Source organism: Brachypodium distachyon, chromosome 4, assembly GCF_000005505.3.
Source record: "Brachypodium distachyon strain Bd21 chromosome 4, Brachypodium_distachyon_v3.0, whole genome shotgun sequence".
NCBI lineage: Eukaryota > Viridiplantae > Streptophyta > Magnoliopsida > Poales > Poaceae > Brachypodium > Brachypodium distachyon.
Genome location: NC_016134.3, coordinates 46,448,299 through 46,475,878, shown reverse-complemented (window position 1 = coordinate 46,475,878; position 27,580 = coordinate 46,448,299). Strand labels below are relative to the sequence as shown.

At 46.3% G+C, this 27,580-nt stretch overlaps 6 protein-coding genes across 9 annotated transcripts; 3 read left to right on the top strand and 3 right to left on the bottom strand.

Annotated features, from left to right (window-relative positions):
• Positions 1-2,308: 2,308 nt before the first annotated feature.
• Positions 2,309-3,713, bottom strand: LOC100846659. Its single transcript, XM_003578861.4, has 2 exons — positions 3,363-3,713; positions 2,309-3,287 (listed from the first exon to the last, which is right to left on the bottom strand). Exons 1-2 carry the CDS (start codon positions 3,625-3,627, stop codon positions 2,518-2,520), a joined length of 1,035 nt encoding a protein of 344 aa, XP_003578909.1. The 5' UTR covers positions 3,628-3,713; the 3' UTR covers positions 2,309-2,517.
• A 1,289-nt stretch (positions 3,714-5,002) lies between these two features.
• Positions 5,003-11,901, top strand: LOC100820853 (protein DA1-related 1). 3 transcript variants are annotated; one of them, XM_010240418.3, is made up of 12 exons: positions 5,003-5,388; positions 5,665-5,818; positions 6,861-6,948; positions 7,514-7,748; positions 8,564-8,684; positions 8,756-8,839; positions 9,430-9,549; positions 9,652-9,864; positions 9,953-10,015; positions 10,129-10,244; positions 10,619-10,677; positions 11,320-11,901. In XM_010240418.3, the coding sequence occupies exons 2-12, from the start codon at positions 5,699-5,701 to the stop codon at positions 11,637-11,639; spliced, it is 1,539 nt and encodes a 512-aa protein (XP_010238720.1). In that variant the 5' UTR covers positions 5,003-5,388; positions 5,665-5,698; the 3' UTR covers positions 11,640-11,901. The 3 variants fall into 3 exon arrangements, with proteins under 3 accessions (XP_010238720.1, XP_010238719.1, XP_010238718.1); XM_010240417.3 differs by having other exon boundaries at positions 5,003-5,450; XM_010240416.3 differs by having other exon boundaries at positions 5,003-5,571.
• A 162-nt stretch (positions 11,902-12,063) lies between these two features.
• LOC100821155 lies at positions 12,064-13,454 on the bottom strand. The gene is made up of 2 exons (XM_003578863.3): positions 13,151-13,454; positions 12,064-13,054 (listed from the first exon to the last, which is right to left on the bottom strand). The coding sequence occupies exons 1-2, from the start codon at positions 13,380-13,382 to the stop codon at positions 12,282-12,284; spliced, it is 1,005 nt and encodes a 334-aa protein (XP_003578911.1). The 5' UTR covers positions 13,383-13,454; the 3' UTR covers positions 12,064-12,281.
• Positions 13,455-18,139: 4,685 nt separating this feature from the next.
• On the top strand, positions 18,140-22,105 carry LOC100846354 (IQ domain-containing protein IQM3). Its single transcript, XM_003578860.4, has 9 exons — positions 18,140-18,570; positions 18,874-18,988; positions 19,130-19,195; positions 19,438-19,526; positions 19,686-19,773; positions 20,540-20,686; positions 20,811-20,903; positions 21,131-21,232; positions 21,326-22,105. Exons 1-9 carry the CDS (start codon positions 18,368-18,370, stop codon positions 21,848-21,850), a joined length of 1,428 nt encoding a protein of 475 aa, XP_003578908.1. The 5' UTR covers positions 18,140-18,367; the 3' UTR covers positions 21,851-22,105.
• Positions 22,106-22,355: 250 nt separating this feature from the next.
• LOC100845740 (protein BUD31 homolog 3) lies at positions 22,356-24,131 on the bottom strand. 2 transcript variants are annotated; one of them, XM_003578858.3, is made up of 4 exons: positions 24,004-24,131; positions 23,401-23,504; positions 23,105-23,292; positions 22,356-22,707 (listed from the first exon to the last, which is right to left on the bottom strand). In XM_003578858.3, exons 2-4 carry the CDS (start codon positions 23,492-23,494, stop codon positions 22,552-22,554), a joined length of 438 nt encoding a protein of 145 aa, XP_003578906.1. In that variant the 5' UTR covers positions 23,495-23,504; positions 24,004-24,131; the 3' UTR covers positions 22,356-22,551. The 2 variants fall into 2 exon arrangements, with proteins under 2 accessions (XP_003578906.1, XP_010238716.1); XM_010240414.3 differs by having other exon boundaries at positions 23,950-24,090.
• A 1,899-nt stretch (positions 24,132-26,030) lies between these two features.
• Positions 26,031-27,308, top strand: LOC112268707. Its single transcript, XM_024454670.1, has one exon. It carries the CDS (start codon positions 26,031-26,033, stop codon positions 27,306-27,308), a length of 1,278 nt encoding a protein of 425 aa, XP_024310438.1.
• Positions 27,309-27,580: the final 272 nt, after the last annotated feature.

Sequence of the window (27,580 nt, the reverse complement as noted above, 5' to 3'; positions counted from 1 at the left end):
TGTCATGTTAATTTGCCAAACATCCCTCAGTCAGGCGCACGTCTCCCAATTCCAACCTGTGCGCTAGTCTCCCTCCAATCTCCATCCTTCTAGGGCTCCGACGATCGATCGCCGACACGGTGGCCAACAACAGCAACGAGCAGTGAGCCTGCATGTGCCGAAGCACTAGCAGGCGACCACATCTCCAACGATGGTTGCGGTGGAGACCCTCGTTGGGTTTCCTGTAACGCGATCCTGGCGACAAGGAAACCACGTTGGTGACCTGCGAGGCTCCGACGATCCAGCACCAAGCAGACCAGCAGAGACGCCAACCTGCAGATCCCTGGGGGGCCTAGAGGCTACCTACCATCCCGGCGACCTCTGCCACATCCTGACTTTCTACAACGTGCGAGTCTTGGTTGTGCCTCTGCCTATGTCCCACCATGTACTGAAGTTCTTCTTCTTGTGTTTGTGTGCCCATGTATAGCTTTGCAATGTGAATGTTATGTAAGTGGTGAACTGGAATTTCAAGCTGTTGGTGACCGAAAATTTCAGAAAGAATTGGTTTTTGTTTTTTCCTTGTTCTTGTTACTGAATGCAGTTTGATGTGCTTCTCTAATTTGAGGTGTTCCTGTAATTTATTTATTTTACAACTTTCTGCACCTGATAAACTACAGGTGCTATTAAGTATTAACACCTGCCAACCCGAACTGATGAATCAATGAGCTCACTGTTGAGAAAGTTGTTAACACATACACTTCTTCAGTTGCAAGTTGTTGCTCCTTAGAGATTTCTGAATGGTATAAAAATTTTCTCTCAGGTGCAAGCTTCTGCCACTACTTGCAATGTAATGCAAAAAAATTCAGCAAATAAAACAAACCGTGATTGATCAGGCTATAGTATCACGTTACATTGAAGTTCATTGAAAAAAGAAGAAGTTGTAGTGTGATATATGGTGCATTCGTGCTCCTGTTTCAGAATTTCTTCCGTTCGTTGATAAACAAGGAGTCAAGGACATGTTGCGAGATGAGGCTTCCAAAACTAACAGTACTGGCACCGAACGAGCATGAGTTTGCGGGCATATCCCAACGCTTGTGCAATCACACATTCTGAATTTTGCTAGCTGTTGACTCTCTCCTTCGCTCTCCAAACTGAATAAATGGGGTAACAAAAATCAGTTCAGTCGCGGATCGGTCATCATAGTTCATACCGTACTGATCTTTATGCCATCAAATTTAGCAAACAATCAATTCAGATGAAGAAGGATGCAGGTGTCCTCTTGATCGATTGCCTGCAGAATCTGAAAGACCTGTCCGTATTGCCGAAATCTCTATGGCTCGCAGGTTTGTGGACGCCATCAAGAAAAATTGACAGCACATTCTTCCCATGCGAATTTGATGCCAGCACGGCTCCCTTGGAATGCTTTCATCGGTGGTCCGCTTAATTCGCCCAGAATAAGCGTCGGCGATCGATCGTCGGAGTCCTAGAGGGATGGAGATTGGAGAGAGACTAGCGAACAGATTGGAATTGGGAGACGTAAGCCTGGCTGAGGGGTGTTTGGCAAATTAACACGACTAGTTTAGAGGGGCTGCGGGCGTTTTAATGCAAATTTACCATGATCGGGAGTACTTGCGTTGGATGTGAATTCTCCGATTGAGATGTGACGGATGCAGGGATACACCAACTCAGGTGGATTCACCTGATACGACGCCAAACTAAACAAAAGCAGAGAACCGCCTCTTGATATTGTGGTGGAGATGTAGAGTCACGACTGCACCCATAAGCCTTCATATCCTGATGCTGTAAATCAAAAGATGAGAGAAAAAGGCAGCTCCCAAGCAAATCAAGAATAGAAACAGAAATTGCTGCTACATCGTCATCTTCTACACCTTGTTTTTGGTACGCACCAAAACATAAATCAGCAGCTTCCTTCCCTCCATTCTCTAATATGAAACGAAATTAAATTCCTTACAATGTAGTAAAAAAAAAGATATCTCTAACAATAGAGGGGTGCAAGGCTGCATGTGTAACATAATTTCACAACAACTGAACGCATCAATGAATCGTGGAGATTAGGAGCGGAAACAAGCCCGGGGCCGTGATTCGAGGCGTGTCATTTTTTTTTCTTTTCTTAATCTTGGTGGTTTGAATATATTGTCCGGGACTTATTTGGTAATTTAAGTGATTTCAAGCAACGGTTTCAAGTTTAACGGAATACTGGCTCCGCCAATAGTCTAGATACGCATGAGAATTTCAAATACTACCGGATTGTTTGATGCAAATTTCATTTTAAAAATATGATATTTTTAATCCCAACACGCAGTCGAGATAAACAATGTTCATAAATCTCACATTTATTTAATGTTGATGCAACATAATACAACATACTAATTGAAGATGGTCGTCATACATTATTGAGTAGTGTGCACAACCATGCATATTTCACCACGTCATTTGACGGCAGCACTTATTGTTGCTGTGCTTGGCAGCGACGCTGATAGCATATATCCTGCCAAACACAACTGAACACCCGTCTCTTCACTTCTTGCACACCACCCCTTGGCCGTGCATGCCGCTGGCGCAGGAGACACTAGCGAGCTCCGACATCAAGGCAGCAGCATCCTTGCCACGGCCAGGTCCGAAGCGCGTCACAGCGCAGTCGGCGGCGAACATGCCGGACGTGGTGAAGCTGGCATCCCCTCCCATGGTGGGCATGGATGCCCTGACGTCGAAAGCGTTCACGTAATCGGAGCGGTAAGTCTGCCCTACGACGCCGTGCACGTCGTCGGTGAGAGCTTCAAACTTGAACGCCAGCTCGAGGTGCGCGAGGCAGTCGTCGGCGGTGACCCCGTAGCGGTGCACCCTGGACTCTTCCTCGGTGATCGGCACGGCGTTGGCCCTGACACTGAATTTGCCGTCAACGGCGACGAGCACGCCATTGGCGGCCTTGGTCCGGGTCACGGACAGGGCCGGGACGAGGCCGGACGTCCACTTGGCATCGTCCTGGAGATCCACGGGCTCGCCGTCGAGGGTGATCTCCAGGTGGTCGACGTCGTCGTCCCAGGAGCCGGTCTTCCTGGCGCCGACGTAGAGGCTGTGGCCGTCGAAGAGGACACCGATAGCCTGGATCCAGGTGAAGTCACGGGACATGCCGGGCGCGCCGCTCTTGCCGATGAAGTGCGCGTTGATGTGGAGGTCCCTGTCGGAGACGACGCAGAAGTCGGCGTCTTTCTTGCCGTGGAAGTAGAAGGCGTTGCCGTCGCCGCCGATGAACCGTGGGTCGCCGCACGCCCCCGGCATGCTGCACACTGTAATCAAGCACAAATCAAATCACCAGAAGCTCATGATCAAAAATCACCAGAAGCCATGGATGGAGTAAGTACCGCAGACGGGCTTGCAGGCGTCGCAGTCGGCGTAGCAGGACTGGGGGCAGTAGGCCGGGCAGTCCATGTTGCGGTTGAAGCAGAAGGGGTTCACCTTGCGCTTCTCGTTGCACTTGACTCTCATGGGCTTGGGCTTGGGCTTCGGGCCCTGGGCCTTGGGTGGCCTCTCCTTGGGCGTCTGATCAGGCTTGTCGGACTGCGCGGCGGCGAGAAGGATGAGCGCCGCGAAGGCCAGGGGAAGCAGCACGGCTCCCACCCTCGCCATTGCCAAGTTAACAACAACTCCTGCTCACAAAGCTTAGCTAGCTCAGTCTTTGTTAGCTGTGTTTTGATGCTGATGTATGTATGATTGGTACGTTTGTATGCATGGGAGTATGGTATTTATAGGTGGCCGATGGAGAGCTGTGACCTGCCTAGCTTCGTACGTATACACGTACGTGCATGCATGAATGATGGGGATCTGCACGCGGCCCAGTGTATATCTTGCCAGGAACGTAACGTGGCTGCTGCTAGCTTGAAGCGGCAAAAATATACCTTGCGTACGTGCATGAATCAATGCGTACATGCGCAGATGGTAGTACGATCGATGCACTGCTAGCTGCTCCCTCCATTACATAATTCTTGTCGAAATTTTATATATATTTAAACTTTTTTTTAAATAAATACATCCATTTTTTAGCAAATTTGAGACAAAAATTATGGAACGGACGAAGTACTACGAGTGTTGTTGTACGCTTAACGCCGAGGTATTGAAAAGTTTGGCGTCGCAGGGTTTCCGGGGCCAGAGGTTTACGAGATGCCACGCTTAATTCTGCAGGCTGCAGGTGGCCATCTCTTCAAGAAAAGAGGCCAGTGCATGTGCTTAGCAGTCTAACAAGCGAAGTTATCCCATCCGAGCCCAAGCCGTCCCCCGTCCTTGATTAATTACGATATCTCGTGGAGTCTTATGCTCTCTTCTTGTCCTATTCATTGTGTGTTAGTTCGATCATTCTGAGGTCAAAGTCAAACGGAAGAATGCTTGCACCTGAAGGAAAGGTTTTCGAGGGAAAGACGCAGAGGATCGATCGAGTATTTTACCATTGACTCTTACAGCTTTCCATTGGTACCCATCATTTGAGCTTAGAATTAAGGAATCATTTTGAATTCCAGAAACGAACTTATTTGCTTGGCACGGAATTGATCACGGGAATTCAATCTCAAATTTCATGAAATTGTACTATAAGTAATCCCAATTCCTCTCCAAAAATCACCATTTCTTTGGAATTGTCTCTCACTCTACATGTGGTAGACAAACATAATTTTTAACAATGAATTCAAATTCAACCAAGTGAAATCCAATCAAAAATTGATTTCATTTCATTTCTACCAAATGAAATGAAATGATGGTTACCAAACGGGCTGTTAATTTCTTGCCCAAGTCTTGCCACGTGCATACATGCACGGATTCACGCTGCGCACGCAACTGCTGAGAAAATCGCACGGCCAAGAAGCACCCAAGCCTAGATCGGACGGCCACTGTGGAGGCATTATTAGTGTAGACTATTTTTTTTTCCCCGGCCGCTCCTCCCAAACGATTTTACCATCGGTAACACGCTACCGTCAAATCCGTCATCAACGTCTGTCCCGCAGGGATACCGCTCTCTGTCCCCACCCGCCAGCCTCTCCTTCCCAGCATCCCCCTACCGGACGCCCGCCCCCGCCTCCTCGCTACCGCCGGCTGGCCTCCCTCACCGGCCAGAGCTCGACTTCCCCCTCCCACCCCAACGCGACCTAGTCCCTTTCTCCTCCAACCCCTGGTCTCCCCCCGTAGGGAGCCAGATCCGGCGCCTCCTCCATCTCCAGAGCCAGCACACGGCGTGCGGCACGAAAGCGGCGGCGCGGGGTCGAGGGGAAAGTGGTGGCGCGGGGAGGCACAGAGAAAGGGAGATAGCGGGAGGGTACTCTCTCCCTGCGGCAGTTGGTGGATGGGGATCGTTAGGGCGTCCATAGATTTGGGAAGATGGAGGCTCCAGTAGGGAAGCTGTAGGTAGTGGCAATAGAAACCCTCAGCCTTACGGATCGAGTACCCTTTCATCACAGTTTGACTGGGTGCGTGAGCAATCCTGGTGTGATGCCTATCCACCATGTCTTAGCTAGGTCGAGGGCATTTAAACAGTTGCACAATTTACATCATAACATGGTTTACGGAGCAGTGATTTAACTAGCCTTGGTACCTATTTACCATGCTTCGCCATCGATTCCGTCTCCTGGTATTTCTTGCGATATCGTTTTTCTGTGTCCTAATATGATTGATTTGTCGCAGATAAAGCTGTTTATTCATTGCCATTTGGAACAATATGGGTTGGCTGACCAAAATTTTTAGAGGCTCAACCTACAAAATCTCGGAAGGGCAACGCCAAAGCAGACCGGCAGAGGAGGCAGTATGGAATGAACCCTCCAGTTCCACTGTTGTGACTGTAAGTACTTCAATGAGGTTCAGTAGTGCTGCAAGGTCCTGAAACGATGTCATTCTATTTAACTAGGAATTGAAAAGCCGCGTATGAGATGACCTTCAGGGAAGCTCGGATTGCACCCATGTATTAGTTTGCTTTGCTGCTCGCTCTGTTTGTTATTTGTTATATAGTATATGCGCAACCACAGTTTCCCAACTATGGTGCATCTATATATTTATATGAAGTTTTGGTTGAAAGCGGCAATTATGTCTACGCAAAAATACCGATTCTCTCCCGCAAAGTTGCAACTGCCATGCATACCACTATATGGCAACAAAAAGTACAGCTCTTCCTTCACAACCTTAAACCTTGCTAGTAACACAAGCAGTATGTGTGGATCGATGCCTTTGACAGATTGCAAAGGGTGGCGCATCCATGATAGTCACATCAGTTCCTGTCGACTTGCTGGCATTGCTGTTGATGGCTGTTTTGATCTCGATCAACTGGTTCCCTGAGATGTGGTGTGAGATCAAGGCGGTGGTCCCCACCTTATGCACTTTCCACAACAAACGCATCTTGCAACCTTCTGACGCTCACCATGTGGTTGAGGCCACGCGGCCACGTGCACACTGTGAAATGCGCTGCATTTTGGCGTCTCACACAAAACAACAAGAAGAAACATGATGCATTTGATAGGAAATTCATTACCCTGATTGCTATTGTAAAGTTAGTAGAGGAAATCTGCGGGATTTATTTTTTGGGGGTATACCTGCAGTTTTAGTACATTGGTGGTTCATTGTAATGCCCCTTGTCCAAAAATACATCGCTTATGATACGGAGTATTAAATATTTGCCATGTGCCGTTGACTGAAATGTATTGATAAATATATGGACCAGGCAATTTTAATGCAACTATTCCTCTAATTTATAGTTTGAGAATGCCACTAATGGCTTCAGAATATAACTAGCTTATGTACCGTCACAGTGGTATTTGAAATTTACGAAAAGGAATAAGGTACATGTTTTTTTTAATACGTAGCTGATCCAACTTTCACATTCAATATAGGATGTTCTTTCAGAATTTGACAATGAGGACATTGACCGTGCTATAGCACTTTCTCTATCAGAAGAACAAAGGAAGTCAAAGGGAACAGGTTAGTACTGATCTATTACTCCTGCTGCTGAAATGCTCATTGTCTAAGAAAGTTGAAAATCCTCTGCTGCTTCATCACCTGGGGCTGTCCTCTTAAGGCTCGTATATCATCCTTATTTTGAGTGGAAATACTTCCTTAGATGTAATTGGATTCTGGATGCAAGTAAAATCCAAACATTAGAACATAAACGGAGCCAATGGCACAAGAGCAACATGCATGGGGTTATTATTTTGTTATGACAACCACTTGATCGATATAAGCAAGATTGTTTCTGAAGACGGGTTGGAGGTTTCAAATTTTACTGCTTTAGATGTAATATAATTGAATTTCCTAGCTAAACATTTGCATATATTGATGTACTAGTGTTTGGTTTGTAACTGAGGACATAGTCAGAATACTATTGCACAAAAATGTTATGTTTGTTTGGAGCTTCCTGTCGATCTATTCCATCTCATTGCATTTTTGTGTCATCCATGCCATTACACTTGAACATTTCGAATGATCAATGGCTTCCATGCATGTTAATTTGTAATACCTTTTGTTTTCATTTGTTTTTTCCTTTTAGGAAAGGATCTGCATTTAGATGAGGATGAGCAACTTGCAAGAGCTATTCATGAAAGCTTGAATGTTGAATCACCCCCTTGTGCTCGGGACAATGGCTCACCCCCTCATGCTCGTGATAATAGCTCACCCCCTCATGCCCGTGAAAATAGCTCACACCCTCGTGCTCGTGAAAATGGCATTGCCAACGGTGGCAATTCAATTCAGCATTCACCATTTATGTTTTCTTCTGGATTCAGGTTTGTATGAATGCATTACTTTAGTATGCCAAGATATTACTTTATTTGGACGTGCTATTTTGAGCTCATTGATGTAAAGTGCCACATCATTGAATTGCTATGAGAATCCGCCAGAAAGGAAGTACTAGAAGTGAAATTCTAGAACCATGCAAGCAGCATGCCAGTGTTTTTTTAATTCTAAGTTTCTATTGCACATGTTATGTTGATGCTGGTAATTCATGCCCTGGATATCATATTCTGTTAAGAGCTTCACACGTATATCTTAGTGGGATAAAATTTCAATTTTAGTTTGCACATCCACTAAAAGAGTTCAAAGGCCATCTCCCAGAATTGTTTCCAAAACAAGTCTGTACAGCTGATGGTACGCAATTGAGCAGTATTTGTCTGGCTTATAAAACTGTGTTCTTAGTTTATACAAAACATTCCATCCTCTGTATATTACTTCAAAATGTCCCTTATAAAATATTGCAAGCTGTGGTTTGAAATTTAGAGTTCCAACATAAATTTAAGGAAAGAAACTTATCGGACTTTAATGTTGCTGCTGTTATTGGATAAACCGTTGCATGTAAGCATTGAAGTGTTGAATGTACCATAAGGTGTGTTATAACCTTACAAGAAGTGCCTTGGGTGTGCGAACTGTGCCAACACTGTCAAAAAGATGAGAACAAGAAAATTTGTATGATTTGATATTTAAAGCATGTCAGGAGGATGTTGTAACAATGCAGAACACTCCAGGATGATAAGCATGAATGAAATATGCGAATTTTCTGTACTGACTATTTTTTTTTTAATGTGGTATGCACTTCCTTACTCAGGACATGTGCTGGATGTCATAGTGAGATTGGCCATGGGCGTTTTCTTAGTTGTATGGGAGCTGTTTGGCATCCCGAATGCTTTTGTTGCCATGCTTGTAGTCAACCAATATATGATTATGAGGTAGCCATTTGTAATTTTGTTTACTTATTAAGCATTGATCAGTATATTGACCTTAAAACAAAATCATGCAGTTCTCTATGTCGGGAAATCATCCATACCATAAAACTTGCTACAAGGAGCGTTTTCACCCAAAATGTGATGTCTGCAAGCAATTTGTAAGAATCCTTCATTACTCTGTTCTTATCTTTTGTGCATATAAGAGGGTTCTCTTTGTTCTATATTTTGTGCAACATGTTCTAAAAATACTCAAACGTTAAGTCTACCTCCAAAAAGATTATGTGGTTGTTGAGTCATGTGAAGCCTTCCTCATTTGTTATTGCAATCAGTGGCGGACCGAACTTTGTAATATTGGGTGGGGTAAATACTCTATTTTTAATATTGGGTGGGGCTAATACACTGCAGCTCTAATTTTTTTTCTATTTTTCCCAATTATTTCTACTAGTAAAAAGGAATTTTAAAAATTATTGGGTGGGGCGGGCCCCACCCGAACACCCGGCTGGGTCCGCCCCTGATTGCAATAGTATATGTCTGGAATCATGTACTCCCTCCGATCCATAATAAGTGTCGGGGATTTAGTAAAATGTTGTACTAACTTTGTACTAAATGCTAGATACTTATTATGGATTGGAGGGAGTAGATAGCAATAAAATTCTAGATATACTGGGGAAGTTTTTTATTTATGTTTACAGCTTGCTTCTGTTTTTGGTTTTAATATGTACCAATCTTATGGTTCCTTCTTGTTCAGATTCCTACAAATATGAATGGCCTTATTGAATATAGGGCACATCCATTCTGGTTACAAAAATACTGTCCATCACATGAGGTGGATGGTACTCCAAGATGTTGTAGTTGTGAAAGAATGGAGGTATGTTTATTTATCATGTTTGGTTTTAGAATTCCGATGTTAGATAATGCTGCTTGCCAAATTTGGATCATTTCATCCCAATATGGTTCATTTACTTATCAGCCAAGGGAATCAAGATATGTATTGCTAGATGATGGTCGTAAGCTCTGCCTGGAGTGCCTTGACTCCGCAGTGATGGATACAACCGAATGCCAGCCTCTTTATCTTGAAATACAGGAATTTTACGAAGGTCTAAATATGAAAGTGGAACAGCAAGTCCCTCTGCTTCTGGTAGAAAGACAGGCTTTAAATGAAGCTATGGAAGGAGAGAAGACTGTATGTTGATCATGCTTAACTGAAAAAATCATAGTTTTTCCGTTTCCACTGTACTAATTCTAATTCTTTTGTTTTCTGTGGAAACTAGGGTCATCACCATCTTCCAGAAACAAGAGGTTTGTGCTTATCGGAAGAACAGACTGTCAGCACGGTGAGAATTGTTCCAAGCACAAGATACAAATGTTTTGGTCATCATTTAGGTCCAAGTTCTACTCCACATCTGTTGATCTGCTGGCTTCTTACTGGTAATAATATTTCTTTCAGATATTGAGGAGACCAAGAATGACGGGAAACAAAATTATGGAAATGATAACAGAGCCGTATAGGTTGACACGGCGATGTGAAGTGACTGCAATTCTCATTCTATATGGTCTCCCGAGGTGAAGCATTACTATTCTGTTTCATAATGTCAGAATTTTTTCATAAGAATAACAATTCCAGAATTGGCAGGTTCCAATAGAAAAATAATAAGAACAGATACAAAACAAATCCGCTTTAACTAATTCAGAATATCATTCTATCCACGTATGGCAAAAAAAAAGAATGCATGGATTGTTTGAAGATGTTCCGGGCTAAAATACAAATGTCTGGATTATTTAAAGACATTCTGGTCTGCGTGCCTCATCGCTGTATCTTCTCCTGTTAATTTAATAATTCTTCATGTTATCATTTGCCTCTTTTGTGTTGGAACATGATGAACCCTGAACATATTGCTATGACTTTGTGAACTTCTAACGTGTTCTTGTTCTTGCAGATTGTTGACTGGTTCAATTTTAGCTCATGAGATGATGCATGCGTGGTTGCGACTTAAAGGTTGTACTGAATTATTGTTTTTGTTGTTCATAATATAGCGTGATTCATAGTATACTGAAAGTCGGATAGTAGAAAGGGGACTTATAAGGGAAATACCTTTGTTCTCGCTAGAACAGGTTAGTGACAGTCATTGAGCTGGTACTAAAATTGCACTGTTGCAGAAAAATGAAAGCACATTTAGTAATGAACCTGCTAGGACTTTGGTTACTGAAAAGACTAAAGGTCATGGCTCAATACTAGAAGCAGCAATGTTCTGCCTAGAAGTTGGAAAGCTTGTACCAATGCCGGTTGAGGAATGAAATTTTTTTTCCTGCCAGGCCAGGATCTTACATTCTGCCTGAGACTGCCTCATGGATTTGTCTCCCGATAAGAGAATTAGCAACAGAAATACTCATAGGTTTTACGGGCTTGCCGAGTGATCTTAGTTTCAATGACTTTGAGCCAATTGTTGGTAATCCTGACTTAGACAGTCAATAGACATAAGTATATTGGCAATAACAAAACAATGAACAATATATCAACCAAGAAAGACTATGCATCAGCTTGGTACTGTCCTTTTTTTTTTGTAAAGTTGGTACTTTCATTTAAGTATCTCATCTCTAATAGAAACATGAGTTCATGCTAATAAATATGTATTCACAGGATACCGCACGCTTAGTCCCGAAATAGAAGAGGGCATATGTCAAGTTCTTGCTCACATGTGGATCGAGTCAGAGATCATGGCAGGGTCAAGCAGTAATGCCGCGTCGACGTCTTCGTCCTCTTCATCATCCATTTCGTCAAAAAAGGGTGGGAGATCGCAGTTCGAGCGAAAGCTCGGCGATTTTTTCAAGCACCAGATCGAGTCGGATACCTCGGTGGCCTATGGAAATGGTTTCAGATCCGGGAACCAGGCCGTTCTTCAGTACGGTCTAAAGCGCACCCTTGAGCACATCTGGCTGACAGGGACCTGGCCATTTTGAGATCCACCTTTAGGCGGAAGTCATATAGGGATTTCATTGAGAGTCCATTTACAGGAAGAAAAGGAAAGGAATTTTGGAGTGCACAAATTGTACAAGGGGTCTTTTTCAGTTAAATTTTTTGGAAGGGCTAAGTACAGTATATTAGATGCATTGAGATGGCTAGCCTGACCCAATCTCTTGTATATGGACATCAAAGATGGAAATGGAAACAATGGTATTAAAGTTAACAAGGAACGGGAATATACACATCTGCTTATGCACATATCCATATTTTTTTGTCTGTTAGTTAGCTTTCTAGATACTCTAGCTAAGTCTTTGGTCATAAGCCTAAAGAGTGAGCCCACAACAAGTTAGAGAAACAGAAAATCGACTGAAAAGCCTATTTTAGAAATGCCCGAATCGGACGAACAGAACACGGTGAATCGGACGAACAGAACGCGGCACGCCAAATTTATTTGATGCAACAGAACATTACATGATCTACTCCTTTTCGAAAAAAATACAGAACATTACATGATAATTAACTGAAGAGAACGATACATAATCATATTAATCCCAACACGTCATCTGATGGCAACGTATGCTTATTACTGTGTACTACTTGGCAACCATGCGCGGCCAAGTATTAATTCTTTCTCCCTTTTACTTCTTGCACACCACCCCTTTGCCGTCCATGCCACTGGCGCAGGTAACAGCAGCGAGCTCCGACGGCATCACAACGCCGGCGCCAGCAGACCCGAAGCGCGCAACGGCGCAGTCAGCGGCAAACAAGCTAGACGCCGCAAAGCTAGCGTCCCCACCCATGGTGGGCATGGACGCCCGGACATCGAAACTGTTCACATAGTCAGGGCGGTACGTCTGCCCAACGACGCCATGAACATCATCGGTGAGAGCCTCGAACTTGAAGGCCAGCTCGAGGTGCGCCAGGCAGTCGTCGGAGGTGACCCCATAGCGGTGCACCCTGGACTCCTCCGCCGTGATCGGCACAACATTGGCCCTGACGCTGAACTTCCCTTGGACGGCGACGAGCACGCCATTGGCGGCCTTGGTGCGCGTGACGGACAGCGCCGGGACACGGGCAGAGGTCCACTTGGCGGCAGCGGCAGCTGGGAGGTGGACGGGCTCGCCGTCGAGGGTGATCTCCAGGCGGTCGACATCGTCTTCCCAGGCGCCGGTCTTCCTGGCGCCGAGGTAGAGGCTGTGGTGGCCGTCGAAGAGCACGCCGATGGCCTGGATCCAGGTGAAGTCGCGGGTCATGCCGGGTGCGCCGCTCTTGCCGATGAAGTGCGCGTTGATGTGGAGGTCCCTGTCGGAGACGACGCAGAAGTCGCCGCCCGTCTTGCCGTGGAAGTAGAAGGCGTTGCCGTCGCCGCCGATGAACTTTGGGTCGCCGCACGCGCCCGGCACGTTGCACACTGCACGCACACATTGCCACGGGTCATTGCTTCATTGACATTAATTGTAACTATTGTTGTAGTAGATGGAGTTTATAGCAGGGGATGTATGTGTACCGCAGACGGGCTTGCAGGCGTTGCAGTCGGCGTAGCAGGAGTCGGGGCAGTAGGCGGGGCACTCCACCTCGCCCTTGGGGCAGGCCGGGTACAGCTTGCGCCCGTCGCACTTGACCTTCGTGGGCTTGGGCTTCGGGCCCTGGGCCTTGGGAGGCCTGCTGCCGGGCTGCGCCGTGGCCAGCACCGCCAAGGCCAGCAGCAGCACCACCACGACTCCCACGCGCCTCGCCATTATTGCGCTCAGCTCGAGTGTTGTTTTTGCTAGCTAGCTGCGGGTCGATCGGATGGTTGATCGGCCGAGACTCGAGATGGTATACGTTTGTGTGCATTGTTCCATGGGGATTTATAGGCCGGGGATCGAACGGAGGATCTAGCTAGATATAATTAGAGTTAAGCTTTGCTTCGTGCGTGGTGCTCGTCAACGCCGGCCGGCCAGTTGTAATATCTTCCCCGGGACGTACGTAACGTGCCATGCTAGCTAGCTGCCTGTCGATCGCTTCAAGCGGCAAAAAAATGTAGAGCACCCTTGCGTACGTGCATGCATGGAGCCGTCCATGCATGCATGCATGCATGCGTATGTGGATGATCTTGTATATTAATTCCATGCTGATTAATCTTGAAATTCCGATAAGTGAAGTATCCGTTCAAGGAAAAATGATCGATCAGATCCTCATCCTCATGCATTAATTCAGTAGCAATAAGTGAAGATTCGGTCCAGACGATGCTGAACCTAAACGAGAACGGCTGTAATTGTCGTCTTGCTGAGGTATTCAGGTATATATATAGATCCTTTCTTCCCGAAAAAATATTAACAATAGCGTCGCAGGTTTTCCGCCCTGGTCAAGACTTAACCTTCACAGAAAGAGGCTAATGCATGCATGTGCTTAATTAAGCTTAACAGCTCCTGCTTGACGAAGCGAGCCGGCCGAGTGTACGCGTCCCCCGTCCATGCTTACAATATTATCTTATTTATCTCGCATGGTCTTATATTACTCGATCTCCTTTTCGTTCATTGGTTCGATCATCTTGGGAGGTCAACTGGAATGCTTGCACGTGAGGACAAGATATGCAGGCGCCCGCTGGGGCAGGTAGTATTAAGAAATTTTTGTTCAACATCCAGTCTCGTGATGCGCAATTTTTGGTCGACGTCTTCGCCAGAGACACAATAATTACTCTCTTGGTGATTCTCAATTGCCTGAGAAATACTCCGCCATAGAAACACAGACTAGTTTCTTTTTCAGTCAAACGAGTTTCATGAACAAAAAAGATTTGAGTTGCGACTATTTTGTTAACATAAAGTGCGCAAAAATATGAAAATATGTAATTTACTCCGCTAAGTGTCAGACAAAAGAGTTGCATCTATTTTCGTTTTTTTTTTAGTGGAAGTAACTATTTTCGTGGAGTACCAAATATTCCGAGTCCTCAAAGTAGCGCGTCAGTTGTAAATATAAGGTGGGCCGGATAACCTGGGGACGCCCAGTGAAAACTTCTTTAGCTTCACCTGTAAATACAGCCGGCCCGTTTAGAATCTGTACGTAATCTGGACGGCCCGGTCCAGAAGATCGGCCCATCCAATTCTGAGTGAAGGGTATGGGCCAGATTGTTATCCCTATCTTCCCGGAAGAATACTTTCGGGCGTTCGTGTCACGCATTTTGATCACAGCAATAATCAGAGCCCCCCCTAAAAAAAAGCAACAATCAGAGCCGGATTCTCAAACATCTCCTGGATCTCCCAAATTTTTCTTTGAAACATCTCCTTTTGTTTTATGGAAACATCTTTTCTTTTATGCAACATCTCACCGGAAAAGCCAGAATAATGTTCGAAAGGTGGTACCTGGGTAGGTAGATGCACAGTGGACAAAACATCTTGTCATGGCTGGAAATAATACAGTGGGTCAGAGTGACTAATTAACGTGGGGCCCCTACCACGGACAGTGCGATGCGTCTAATTAGCTTCGCGATGAATCGATGCACTGTCGACGGCCGTTCTGGCAAAATTGTACGTACAGTGCTCTCTTCGCGCGTGTCTTCATTGGTCTCGTGTTTCTCACGTGGTCCAACTTATACGTGTGTCTGCGATGTACATCAATTACCCGCGAGAAAAATGTAATACACCATCCGTTGCATATAAAGTGACTCGTCTATACCAGAAACCACGTTTATATACATATAATATTTTACTTTCTCCGTTTCATTTTTCTTGTTGAAATATTTTTTAAGAATAGATACATCCTTTTAGACAAATTTGAGACAAGAATTATGGATCGGGTAGGAGTATTATTTAATATGAAACGGAGAGTGTACATCCGTCCATAACGGCCGGTGGTAATAAGGTCTTTTGGTACGTGCGTGCATGCAGCTCGTGCCAGCTAAGAAAAATGCAGCAAGTTGGACGCTCCTTGATGGACTTCTCGTCCTGTGCCAAAACGACAACTTCCGGGAGAGATAAACATACGGAATATATACTTTAAACTTACGCAGCTCATGCCTTGGAGTCCGATCCATATCATCAGCGACGACCCATTTTCTATGCCATTGGAGCAGGTAAAGACTAACTGGACGAGATTCCCGTGGGCCAATAACCACCAAAATAACGTGTTACGTGCCTGGCCAAACTATTCTTTACCGGTAATACTGCATGCCTCCGGTTTTTCCGTAGATGCAACTAACCATCTATCTATATATTCGCCAAAACGAAAAGATATGACCCCTGCATGCTCCAAGTTCGGTCCATCCGATATCTAAAATCTAATTTAGCCCGTGCCTTTTGGCCTTAACCGGCATCTGCAAAAAAAGGTTCATACAGATAACGTGCACGTACGTACGGCCGGGCCTATGCACGCTAGTACATGAACTGGACACAACACACTGTCTCGATCCATCTAGGCAGCTATACATGGCAGACAGCAGACAGGAGTCGCAGTACTACGATCTGCACAAGGGGGAAAAAAGAAGCAGAAACGAGGCTGAGCCATCACCGACTCCTCGATGATATCCCGTGTGATATGTGTCGAAGAATAAACACACGCACGCACAAAAACAGCATTCGTTTCATGCTGCGCGAGAGATGGGGACTTGCCACTAGCTAGCTTTACCCTTTACGTGCTAGCCGGGCAGGACCATTTCGGCACCACTGCCATCAAGGGCTAGCTGAAACCTTGGACATAGACTTGTGCGAATCCAAAACACACACCGTCAAGACGTCAAGTCGTCTACCGACAGGTACATAATAGCTTCGTACGTACTAGCTCCCTGAAGCCATAGACATCCGTGCATTGATCATGTATGTGTATAAGCTGATACACATACATGGCAAACAATGGATGGAACGGACCACGTACGCACGTACGGGCATCAGGCCGGCCGGTATGCACGACCAAAAATGGTTTGAAAGTTAATTGGTGAAATTACCAAGTTTTGAAAGCTAAAATTAGATGGGAAAGCAGCGCAGGAAGTTAAGTTAGGTACTAAGCCCTCGGTTCGGAGAAAGGCAATGCAACTCTCGTGATTCTTGCTGTAAAAAAAAATATCTCGTGATTCTCATTTTATGGTCTTACGTACGGGGTAGCACAACCTCGTGCTTTTTCATAAAGGCTAGCTACCGGTCCATCAATGTTGAAGAAAGAAACAAGAAGAAAGCTTACCCTGCTACCGTAAGAAGAAGGAACAAGAAAACTAGGTTACCCATGTTCATGCTTGCGGGACCAAAAATATCATCAGCGTTCAGTGACTACTTTTCTCTGTGGATAAATAAATCAGAGCAGGTAAGGAGCCGGACAAACCCCCAACCACGAAAACGTCTGCCTCGATCACCATTCCAAAACTATAGCTATCAATTTTCACGAGCTAATTGATTGATCATGTGTATCGAAGCGATAGATCCATATATTCCTTTCGTCCAATAAAAAATGTCTTAATTTTGTTAAAATTTTTGCTTCGTTGGACGGAGAAAGCACTTGGCTTTTGGGGATCGCTTTGCTAAGCTCGTGCAAAGGAGCAGGCAAAAATCCTCCTAGCTACTACCGGATAAGCTGCTGCTTGCTTGCTGCGGTATCGCCGTCGGTGCGGAGGAATGATCTGCGCCATGAAATTAAACCGAAGACTGACTATTATTCTGCTGTGCCGATCGATCAATCTACGATTAATTAGCTTAATTAGCTCTCCACATGACCCCATGCATGACGGCGACCGGACGAGCGAGCGAGACATATACAAGATTGTTTATGTCGATCGCCGGTGAATCAGTCACGGTGTTTGACGTGCAGTTACAGCTATTTGAACAGTCATATATATAGAGAGCATAAATACGTGTACCTGCCCCGCATGGAAAGAGACCCCGGCCTCGTGCCAGTCTTGGCGTGGCATGTGCCGACCGACCGTAACCACAGCAAGTCCACGGACGAGAAAGCTGTGGGCAAACCAGACCTAAACACCGTGCCATTTCGTCAATTTTGTTGACCAAGTCGGCACACGAGTCATCTGGGGCCACCACCGTGGCGTGTACTGTTTACTAAAAAAAACTCGCAATTTGTTCCGTCTGTGCATTCTCCTAAATTTTCCCAGGGAGACACGTACAATACGTAGGCAGATCTAACTCAAGGAGAAACGTTCGCTCCAAGACAAAACGCAGGACCGACCGAGACCGACCGGTTCGTTCATTCATGCACGAGACACACGACCCGGCCGCTGTTCGTTCTCTTGTTAACACGAGACCAACGAAACTAATTTGGTGTGCGTACCGAACGTGTCACGTCTCGCACCCTTAATCTGGCGCCTGCTGACGTCGGCACGACCCGACTGACCACTGCGGTCCACGTCAACCCTCCATCCGTCCCAATCGGAGCCACGGATCCATCCAGCCCGTCCGTCCGTCCTTTCGCTGCGCCGCGGGCCCACATGTCTGCTCATCCTTCTTCCAACTGCCACGCCTACTCTACTCGGTCTCTAGTCTCGGCAGGTAGGGAGAGTAACTTGCAGCATTATATTCCCGTTGTTTTCCTTTCTCTTTCGTCTTTGCAGGAAAGGAAATCTCCATACTTTTACTTGTCTGCTGCGAGGAGAGCGCGACAGGATAATTAGATTACAGCGACCACAGGCAGCGCCAGCGCATAAACCCGCCTTAAATTCCTCCCGCACTGCAGGCCTCTTCCTCCTCCCGATAGATTCTGCTTCGGGGAAGAACCATTTCTCCTGCTGGTATTGCTGGTCTCGTGAGAGATGGAGGTGGAGACGGCGATGGCTCCTCCCGCGGCGGCGGCGGTGGCCGGGCTGCTGGGCCGCGTGCTCGACCTTTCGTCGCCGTCGCAGGGGGCGGACGGCGGCGGAGCGAATGGCGCGGCCACCAGGGTGCAGAAGGTGTACCGGAGCTACCGCACCCGCCGCAAGCTCGCCGACTCCGCCGTCGTCGTCGAGGAGCTCTGGTAATAATTCCATTAATCACCAGATCCTTCAGAAAGAAGCTTTTTTTTTTTCTCTTTTCCTTCGGTTCCGTTTGGTCTTTTAATTTTGGCAAAGAAAATCGGCCGAACGCCCCCTTTTCCCCTGGGATTCGGCGCGTTTTACTGTTTGCTCCGCTTTTCTTGGTTCTTGGCTGGCTTCTTGCTGGCCCCCGTGAGAGATGTTAATGGTGTCGGCAATGTCTGATTGGGCCTTGATGGGTCACGGGTGGTGTGATGTGAAATTACTAACCAGTTCTGTGGTTGTGACCGATTTGGTGAATGAAGGTGGCAAGCGCTGGAGTTCGCGCAGCTCAACCACAGCACCGTCTCCTTCTACGACGACCCGGAGCCGGAGACCGCCGCGTCGCGCTGGAACCGCGTCAGCCTCAATGCCTCCAAGGTCCGGTAGTCGACAACTTCCCCCCTTCATCAATTCAATTGCCGCCACGATAAATACAGCTCTCCGTGCCCTTTCTTGCCCCGGAAAGCGATCCTTTTTGCTTGGAATTTAACTTACGCCATGTTTCTTGGCTTGATGCAGGTGGGTCAAGGTTTATCCAAGGATGCCAAGGCACTGAAGCTAGCTTTCCAGCACTGGATCGAGGCTGTGAGTACAAACCAACTGCTGTCTTTTAATATTTTTATTTTAGTACTGTAGTATTGTATCGCATTCGCTTTGGATATTGCTCATATGTTCTCAAATGTGTGTGAAACGAATCTGCTGCTATCCAGTACCAGCTGACTTTGACTTTTAGTTTGGTGTGGACATCGATCATGGAAGTTTCTGCAGTGATCTGTTGACTTGGACTTCTATTTGCAAAAATTCTGAAATTTCATCTGCTGTTTTAGATTGACCCAAGACATAGATATGGGCACAACCTGCATTTTTACTATGATGTCTGGTGCAAGAGCCAGGCCGGCCAGCCGTTCTTCTACTGGTAAGGACATATCTGGATTTGCATATTTGATTGCAGATTATGTTATGAAATCTGTATGTATATCTTTGTCATTTTCCTATAAGTTTGTTAAATGTGGCATTGGTGTAATATGAATTTCAGGGAGTGAAGCAACTCAGTCTTCTATTTTTGCATATGCAGGCTTGATATTGGCGAGGGAAAAGACATAGATCTTCCGGAATGTCCAAGGGCTCGGTTGAAGAAGGAATGCATAATGTATCTTGGCCCGGTAAGATAATATTTACTACTATCCGTGCTGAAAACATTCTGAGGAGATCTACGTTCGGGCTTAAAAGTAGTACAGAGTACTAAATTTATTCAACCCCCAAATTTCTTGTCAAGCCCTGGTGATGACTAAATGCCTCTAAGGCACTAACATTGTGGCTCTCATGCTGAGCTGCTAGAATATGTTTTTTCACGTTAACAATGTCGTGATCACTTGACAAAAGACATAAATGCCACTTAGTTTATTTAGTTGGTAAGGATATCTACTTAGTTAGGGCCTTAGGGGAGAGAGAGGTTTGTTTCCTGGGCAAAGAGAAATTCCCCCAAAAAAGGATATGACTTGCAACGAAGTTGAAATCATAATCTTAAATGACTATACAGAACCTAACCACGACAGGGATTAGGCCCTGCAGGTGGCTACATGAGGGCTGTGCAATGCCCCTGGTCTCTGGAACCGCTGCATTTGACATATTATGTCTTAAATTCTATTGCTAATAAATCATCGTTACATACAGCTATATTTAACAGCTAAAAGTTCCAGATCATGACTTCTTGTTAACACTTATGAGGTTCTAGAAGGCCCTTGGCCTACTTCCATAGAAGACTTTTCCTCAAATGTTCATCTTAACTGCAGTAAGCCCATGTGTTCAGAAAAGTTAACATAAAAAAATTACGTGAACATATTTAGACGAAGATACTATGCATGACTTCAATGTTATGCAGCGGCTAGGCCTACCAGATAGTTCTAACTGTCGTCTGATGTTTTGCAGCAAGAACGTGAGTACTATGAATACATCATTACAGAGGGAAGTATTATCAATAAAATGTCTGGAGAACCACTTGATACAAGCCACGGTCCTAAAGGGACGAAATGGATTTTTGTTATGAGCACAGCAAAGAAACTTTATGCTGGCAAGGTAGTTTGCCAACTCTTACAAGAGTTTACTTCCATTGCTGCTCACCAATGCTGTATGGAGTACCTTATTTTGGAAGTTTTGCATCCCTAAATTGCTTTACTCGTACGCTTATTTTGATTTTCAGAAAGAAAAAGGTGTATTCCAGCACTCCAGCTTTTTAGCAGGAGGTACTACCATAGCTGCTGGAAGGTTTACTGCAGAAAATGGAGCTATCAAGGTATTTTTGTGAAACTCTGCCCTATTAATATGGTACTATTTACACATGGATTTTCCTTTGCTGTTATGAGTTCCTGAGTTGTTTCTTAATCCTGCATCTTTCTCCCAAAATATTGACGAATCATCTGATACTTCCATCACGCTGTGTTATTGCACCTCCTCAATGGCTGCACTAGGAAAAGTTACACTATGCTAATCTGATCCTCTGATTGTCTGATATGATTTCAGTCCATCTGGGCATATAGTGGCCACTACAAACCAAGTGCAGAGAACCTCAGCAACTTCATGAGCTTCCTAGAAGAGAATGGAGTTGATCTCAAAGAAGTTGAGGTATGCTTAGTTTTGGTCCATCACAATCTAAACACTCCTATGTTATGAAATGTAAGATGGTTTCACATACTGAGCTTGCTTTTGCATATTCAGGTGCGTTCATCTGCCAGGGAAGACTCTTATGAAGATCCAGTGCCTGATAGCACACAGAGCGCTGCCGCTGCTTTCATGGCATCCAATCCTCCACAATTGATTACCCCTCCAAACATGGTAGAAGAAAGCAAGGCATCTGATCCATCTTCACAAGCTAAAGATGCTGATGGCGACAATGTTCGTCTAGAGCAAGCTAGGCCGACCTACCAAAGAACCTTATCAGGTGGCCTGCAAAGCCCTAGAGATACTGGTGTCTCGCAGGAAGCAATTCTTGAGAGGGTGAATTCCAAGAGCAAGTCAAAATCCTATCAGCTTGGCCACAGGCTGTCCCTGAAATGGAGCACTGGAGTTGGCCCAAGAATTGGCTGTGTGAAGGATTATCCAATGGAGCTCAGAATGCAAGCACTGGAGATGGTAAACCTCTCACCAAGAGCATCGACTCCTTCTGCCTCGTGGAGGGTGCCAGCGTGCCTCTCACCCACCTTGCCAACGTCGCCACTCTTGCCAATGCAGGCCTCTAGCTAGAAACCTTTGCAACTAAATCATTGTAGTTTTGCATCTATCATGTTTGGTCTGTGCTGCAAAGGACAGACATTTGGCTGATGCTTGCTGCCTTTCCCACATTCCATGAACCCATTTGTACATGATTTTATGAGGATTATGTCAGTTCCCAGGTTGCTTGAAGTCAGATGATTTTTTTGTGTGTGCATGCCGAATGTAATTGCTACAGACCAAAGGTTCGGCACATTATTTCCTGTATCATAATCAGGATCTCTTGCAGCTAGTAGTATGGTAATATGTTTGATTACTACAATCAAGAGATATTCAGGGAACTACAGGCACGATCGAATTCATCAAAAATTCCACTGGAAAGAGGTGCATTTGAAGATTTGTCACTGTATTGCCTCGTTGGCAATATGAACAAATAAATCATAAATCACAACTGTCAGTAGTCACCATCAATAGCGACCAATCAGTCAAAGTCACTAGCAAGCTACTAAGAGAGCACACAAATTATACCAAAAGCACATAAATAAAAACTGGGAGTGCAAACTCAAATTCTTTGCATTACCAAAAGCAGCGTCTTACAAGCACATGTGGCTTATCGAACTGACAGAGTAGAAAACACGCTACACATTTTGACAAAGTAGATCGCTGATATCACCAGTTTACCCTATCGACCTTAACTTCACCTTGGTAGTGTCTGAAGTCTGAACACACCGTGCTCAGTCACCACTAGCGCAGCCCTTGCATCCACAGTGAACACATTCTATGACCTGTTCCTCCCTCAGATGCTTAGGAACCCTACAGGCACAGGTGGTTGCGAAGTTATGATCTCGTGTCTGGATGCAGTGCAGGCAGCAAAGACGTTCATAGCCTGGCTGCAATGATCCAATATAAATTCGACGTCAGTTAGCTGCGCAAGTTAAACAATATCAAGATCAACATGCACACAGTGACACTTTTTCTACATATAGGAAAAATAGACAAGTCAACATCATGTACGCAACATCAAGTGAACTGATGAAATGAAAATGACATAAGATGTGGTGCACTGCAACAATTATCATAGACATAAAATGACATAAGGAAAATGACACAAGGTCTGCTGTGCTACAACAATTATCATAGACTTAGTTAAATCGGATTGTTACTGCAACCACATTAATCGCCAGCCACAGAGGAACGTTCCATCCTTTTATAGTATTTGTTCAGATGTGCTTAAAGGACAAATTAACGTTGCACATGGGCATCTCCTTATGGGGAGAATATGCATACCTTCTTCCACTTGGCGATGAGGTTACGGTCAGCATGGCCCTGATCAAGGCAGAACTCATACAGCTCCCGGGAGATCTCCTTCCTGTTGTAGTAGAGGTCATACAGGTATCGGCTCCTCTGGTGATTGATCTTGAAGATGGGCCATAACGCCTCACACTTCCGCTTGCCATCGTGCGGATCGTTCTCAGCTGCACCGCCACATTCATGACAACCACAACAATGCACATTATTTTACCTTTGATGTCTCAACAGTACATAGACTACAGATGATACTGCTAATGGCCAACCAAACTCACCTTCCCTCATCTTTGAGTGGAGCTCTGAGAGGGTGGGCTCTATGACCTCCCACCCATCAGGATACTTGACACCACTCGTCTTTACCTTGGGCATGATGCTTCTTCTGCAGTAATGAGACAAGAAAATTACAGTTCTGCAGACTGCATAGTAGAAAGAGATTGGGGGGAGGAGTGCTACAGAGACTCAACAGCGGATTTCAATTTTTAACAAATTTAGTCTTCGCTCTTCAGAACACCCGAAATTACTCTGTTACAGTGTTTTCCGGCACAAGGATTTCATCACACATCACAGATAAGAACTGAAGCTAGGAAATGAGAACCAAGTGCTAGAGCCGCCAACTGAACAGCAGTAGATACTTCAGGGTGGGGCAATAAAACTGCAACGAAATAAGCCTAATGCTGTTAATCTTCCCCTGCTACCAAGATGAGGTCTTCAGTCCGACTACATTTAGCTATCCCTCGCGGCAGATCAAACTCCAACGAAGAACCCTAGGTTAATCTTCAACGTTTACTTAGCTAGAACCAACGGGAACAGAGACAAAAAATCACCATGCACGCTTGTAACTTGTTCTGAACGAAGAAGAAACTAGCAGGCTCACTCACGGGTTCTTCGGATCCGCAGCGGGAATGCACCAGGAGGGGGTCGGCGGCGCCCGGCGGGGGTTGGGGGCAGAAGAAGGGGAGGAACCGAGGAAGTGGGCAGTGGTCGGAGGAATTGGGAAAAGATGGAACAAAACGGACGAGGAAACAGAAACGGGCCATTATTTATTTGGGCCGATCGAATAATAAAGGCCTACTGTGTTGGGCCTTCTCTCACGAGTTATGCTGTGGATAACTGGCCCACGGCCCAATGGGAGCCCTCTTTCTATGAGTGATGGGACAGGACTCCATCCATCCCGACCATTTCCGCCATGCTTTCAAGCTTTCTTTCAACGAGAAAAAAAACGTCTACTTTATATTTTTTGGACCCGACTATGCGCCAGCCGTGCGGCAGCTTACCTAACTACCGTACCCTTTTTCTGCCACTTCCTTCACAATCGGTTCGGCAAGACGAGAGCCCACCGAATCCATTGTGAGAAAAGCCCCCTCGATGATATATGCTCACGTCAGCCAAGATTTACGAGCCGTCGCGGCCGCCGCTGCGCATCCAGGTGCCTTGCTCCGTCAAGAACTCGCACTCTGAGTCATCGTAACATCAGCGCCTGCTCGTCCTCGATGTCATAGGTCCAACACCGGCGGTACACGTCGAATGCACGCCGCCTCTGGCAGTCTGGCACCCATGGAACCTACACCGCTTCCGCCATGTTGCTGCTTGGTGTGCTCGGCTTGGGCGGCGCGTCAAGGAGGCAGACCGGCTCGGCTTGCTGGTGCTTCTGCTTGTTCACCGCCAACCTCTTCGTCTTTCCTTGTTAGGCATCGACACAACCGTCCTCCTCTCGTCCTCTTGCTGGGATTTGGCATGAGCGCTGACAGCCTCGTCGGGCAGCCGGTCTCTTGGAGGAGGTGGAGGTCGGGGAAACCCAGCAGCACGCCCCGGCCCCGGCGATGGCGAGGGGTTGGGACTTGACGACCATGTCTTCGAGGTAGAGGAAGGCCACGACGAGGAAGATGAAGACGAGCAGTCCCGCCAGCGTCCGCCGTGCGTCCGGCCTATGCGTGGGCGCCACTTCCTCCTCCTGCTTCGCGGCCGCCGGCGTCACCGTCGTTGCTGCATCACCGGCGCCGTTGGATCTAACGAGGAGACAAGGAGGACGAGAGGAGAATGGAACAGCCATTTGATGGTGAGGAGAGAGCCTGAGAGGAGGAAAGAGAAGGAGGAGGAGGTAAGATGAGAGGCTCAAAAAATTTGAGGACTGTGAGATCGCCATCGAACAGCAAGCGACGCGTACGCGCGTAAGGCGAGTTGACGGACGGCATGCATTTACATTTTCCGAATCTTAATTTAGAAAATTTTCTTAGCAAAAAAGTTGTAGTGCCTCGTCGGTTCTTCCGAAGAAAAATCAATAAAACACCCCATAATTTGTGAGGCAAAAACCAATGTAATTGTAACCACAGAAGGTTAATCGCAAGCACAGTTCTTAACAATGACACTGCTTGGTCCTCCTCGGCCAATGATTTTTCCCATAGTTTTTTTTATAGAAAATCCCTTTTTTTAGAGAGAGAAACAGACCGAAGTTTTTTTAAGTACTATATACTCTCTGTGGATTCATTTGAAACTCCCACCTGCCTACCCCGTGGCCCAGTATTTCCACCATTCGGGCCTGCAACATGGGCCAACCCAGCCACGGATGCGCCTTGTGTATCTCTAATTTGCAGCTTTCTTACTTCCTGCCAGCCCAGATAACGAGCGACTCAGTGCACACGGCCACGGCCCATTTGCTTCAACATTAAACAATGTCGGACCTTGTTTAATGTTGTCCGAACCGGAACTGGCATCCGTAATCTCTTCTGGCCGTCCGGCCTCACGCCGATCGCAATCCGAGTCCTGGTCCAATTCGAAGAAGCAACAACTATAAGCATCCACCCACCCCAACGAAAGAACGAACCCAGTACTCCAACAGCACAGAGCAATTTGCTCCTGATAATCGATTGCCCTACGTACGTGCGTGTGACCAAGGAACCGAAAGGGGATGGATACTCTGCTGCCTGAAGACGTGCTCGTGGAAGTCCTACGCCGCCTCTCGCCGCGCAGCCTCGCCGCGTTACGCTGCGTCTGCAAGGGCCTACGAGCCATCATCGACGACCGCCGTCTCCTGCGCGCGGACCTCCTCCCGCACTCTCTCGGCGGGATCTTCATCAACTTCAACGCTCTCAAAGTCTCAGAATTCTTCTACCCCTTGGTTGGTCCAGCTACAATCTCCGGCAACCTCACGTCATGCGTCGACGACCACTGCAACGGCCTCGTCTTGCTCGACGACGGCTGCGTGGTGAACCCCGCCACGCGACAGTGGGCGCGCCTGCCCCTGCTGCCCACACTACGCGCAAACCAAATGAGGGCCTTCTACAAAGCCGGGGTCAAGTATCTCGTCTTCGACCCGAGCGTCGCGCCTCACTACGAGGTTTTCTTGATCCCCCATATCCCCCACAAGACCGAGTTAGGCCCAGTATCGGAGCAATCGCAATGGCCAACGTCTACATTCATCTTGTATGTCTATTCGTCAAGAACGGGTCATTGGGAGGAGAGGCCGTTTACCCGAGAAGGGGGCGATTCCGCTGGCACCGTTGCTCATCATATGCTACATGCTACACACGGAGAGAAGCACTATGGTGTCTACCTGCGCGGAGCACTCTATGTCCATTGCCAGAACCATTTCTTCTACAAGATATCACCGTCGACTGGTAAGTACCGAGTGATCAGGCCGCCCGTAGGCATCGGGAACAGCCGCAAGCGTCCAGAGCTTCATCTGGGGAAATCGGAGAACGAGGTGCGTTGTGCGTCGGTAGATTGGCCCTACAAGCTTCGGGTTTGGGCCCTCGATGAATCTGCGGGTGGACGACATGAGTGGGCGTTGAAGCATTGTGTTGACCTTAGTCATGTGATGCAGCGACATGACCATCTTCAACAAGTTGATGACCCCTGGTTCTTAGAAGATGCTAATTATAATGACTGTTCTAGTGGAGACTACGATGATGAAGCACCGGAGGAGGAGGAAAACCGGTGGAGCTCTGTCTATGTTACCTTCCTTGGATTCCATCCCTTCAAAGATGTTGTCTTCTTGAGCGACACGTTGACAGGAGGGATGGCCTATCATTTCGATAGCTCGAGAGTTCAATACTTAGGCAAAGTATACCCAAGGGGCTATCGTGAGGGCTATGACGATTACATGGGCATCGAGGCGTTTATCGAAGCGTCTTTTCCTTTCACGCCTTGCTGGATGGGAGAATTATCCGAGAAACGATTGATTTAGAATCTCATTAACTGTGTCAAGAATGTACCAAATAACTAGTCCCTGCTCATGAGGGAGGCCACAAAATTTGGTCATTTTGGCTTTACCATGTTACAGAATTGAAAATTTTCATTTTGTCAATCCTTTGATGGTAGAAGAATTTTGTGCATTCCAATAACTTTGTAGATCTGGGAAACAGAGTGAAGATGGGTGTGTTTCGTACTTTACAGGTTCGTTCAACTCTTTGTTTTTCCCACTTCTTAGATGGGCCTTTTTTTCTTCCGGGTGTTGTT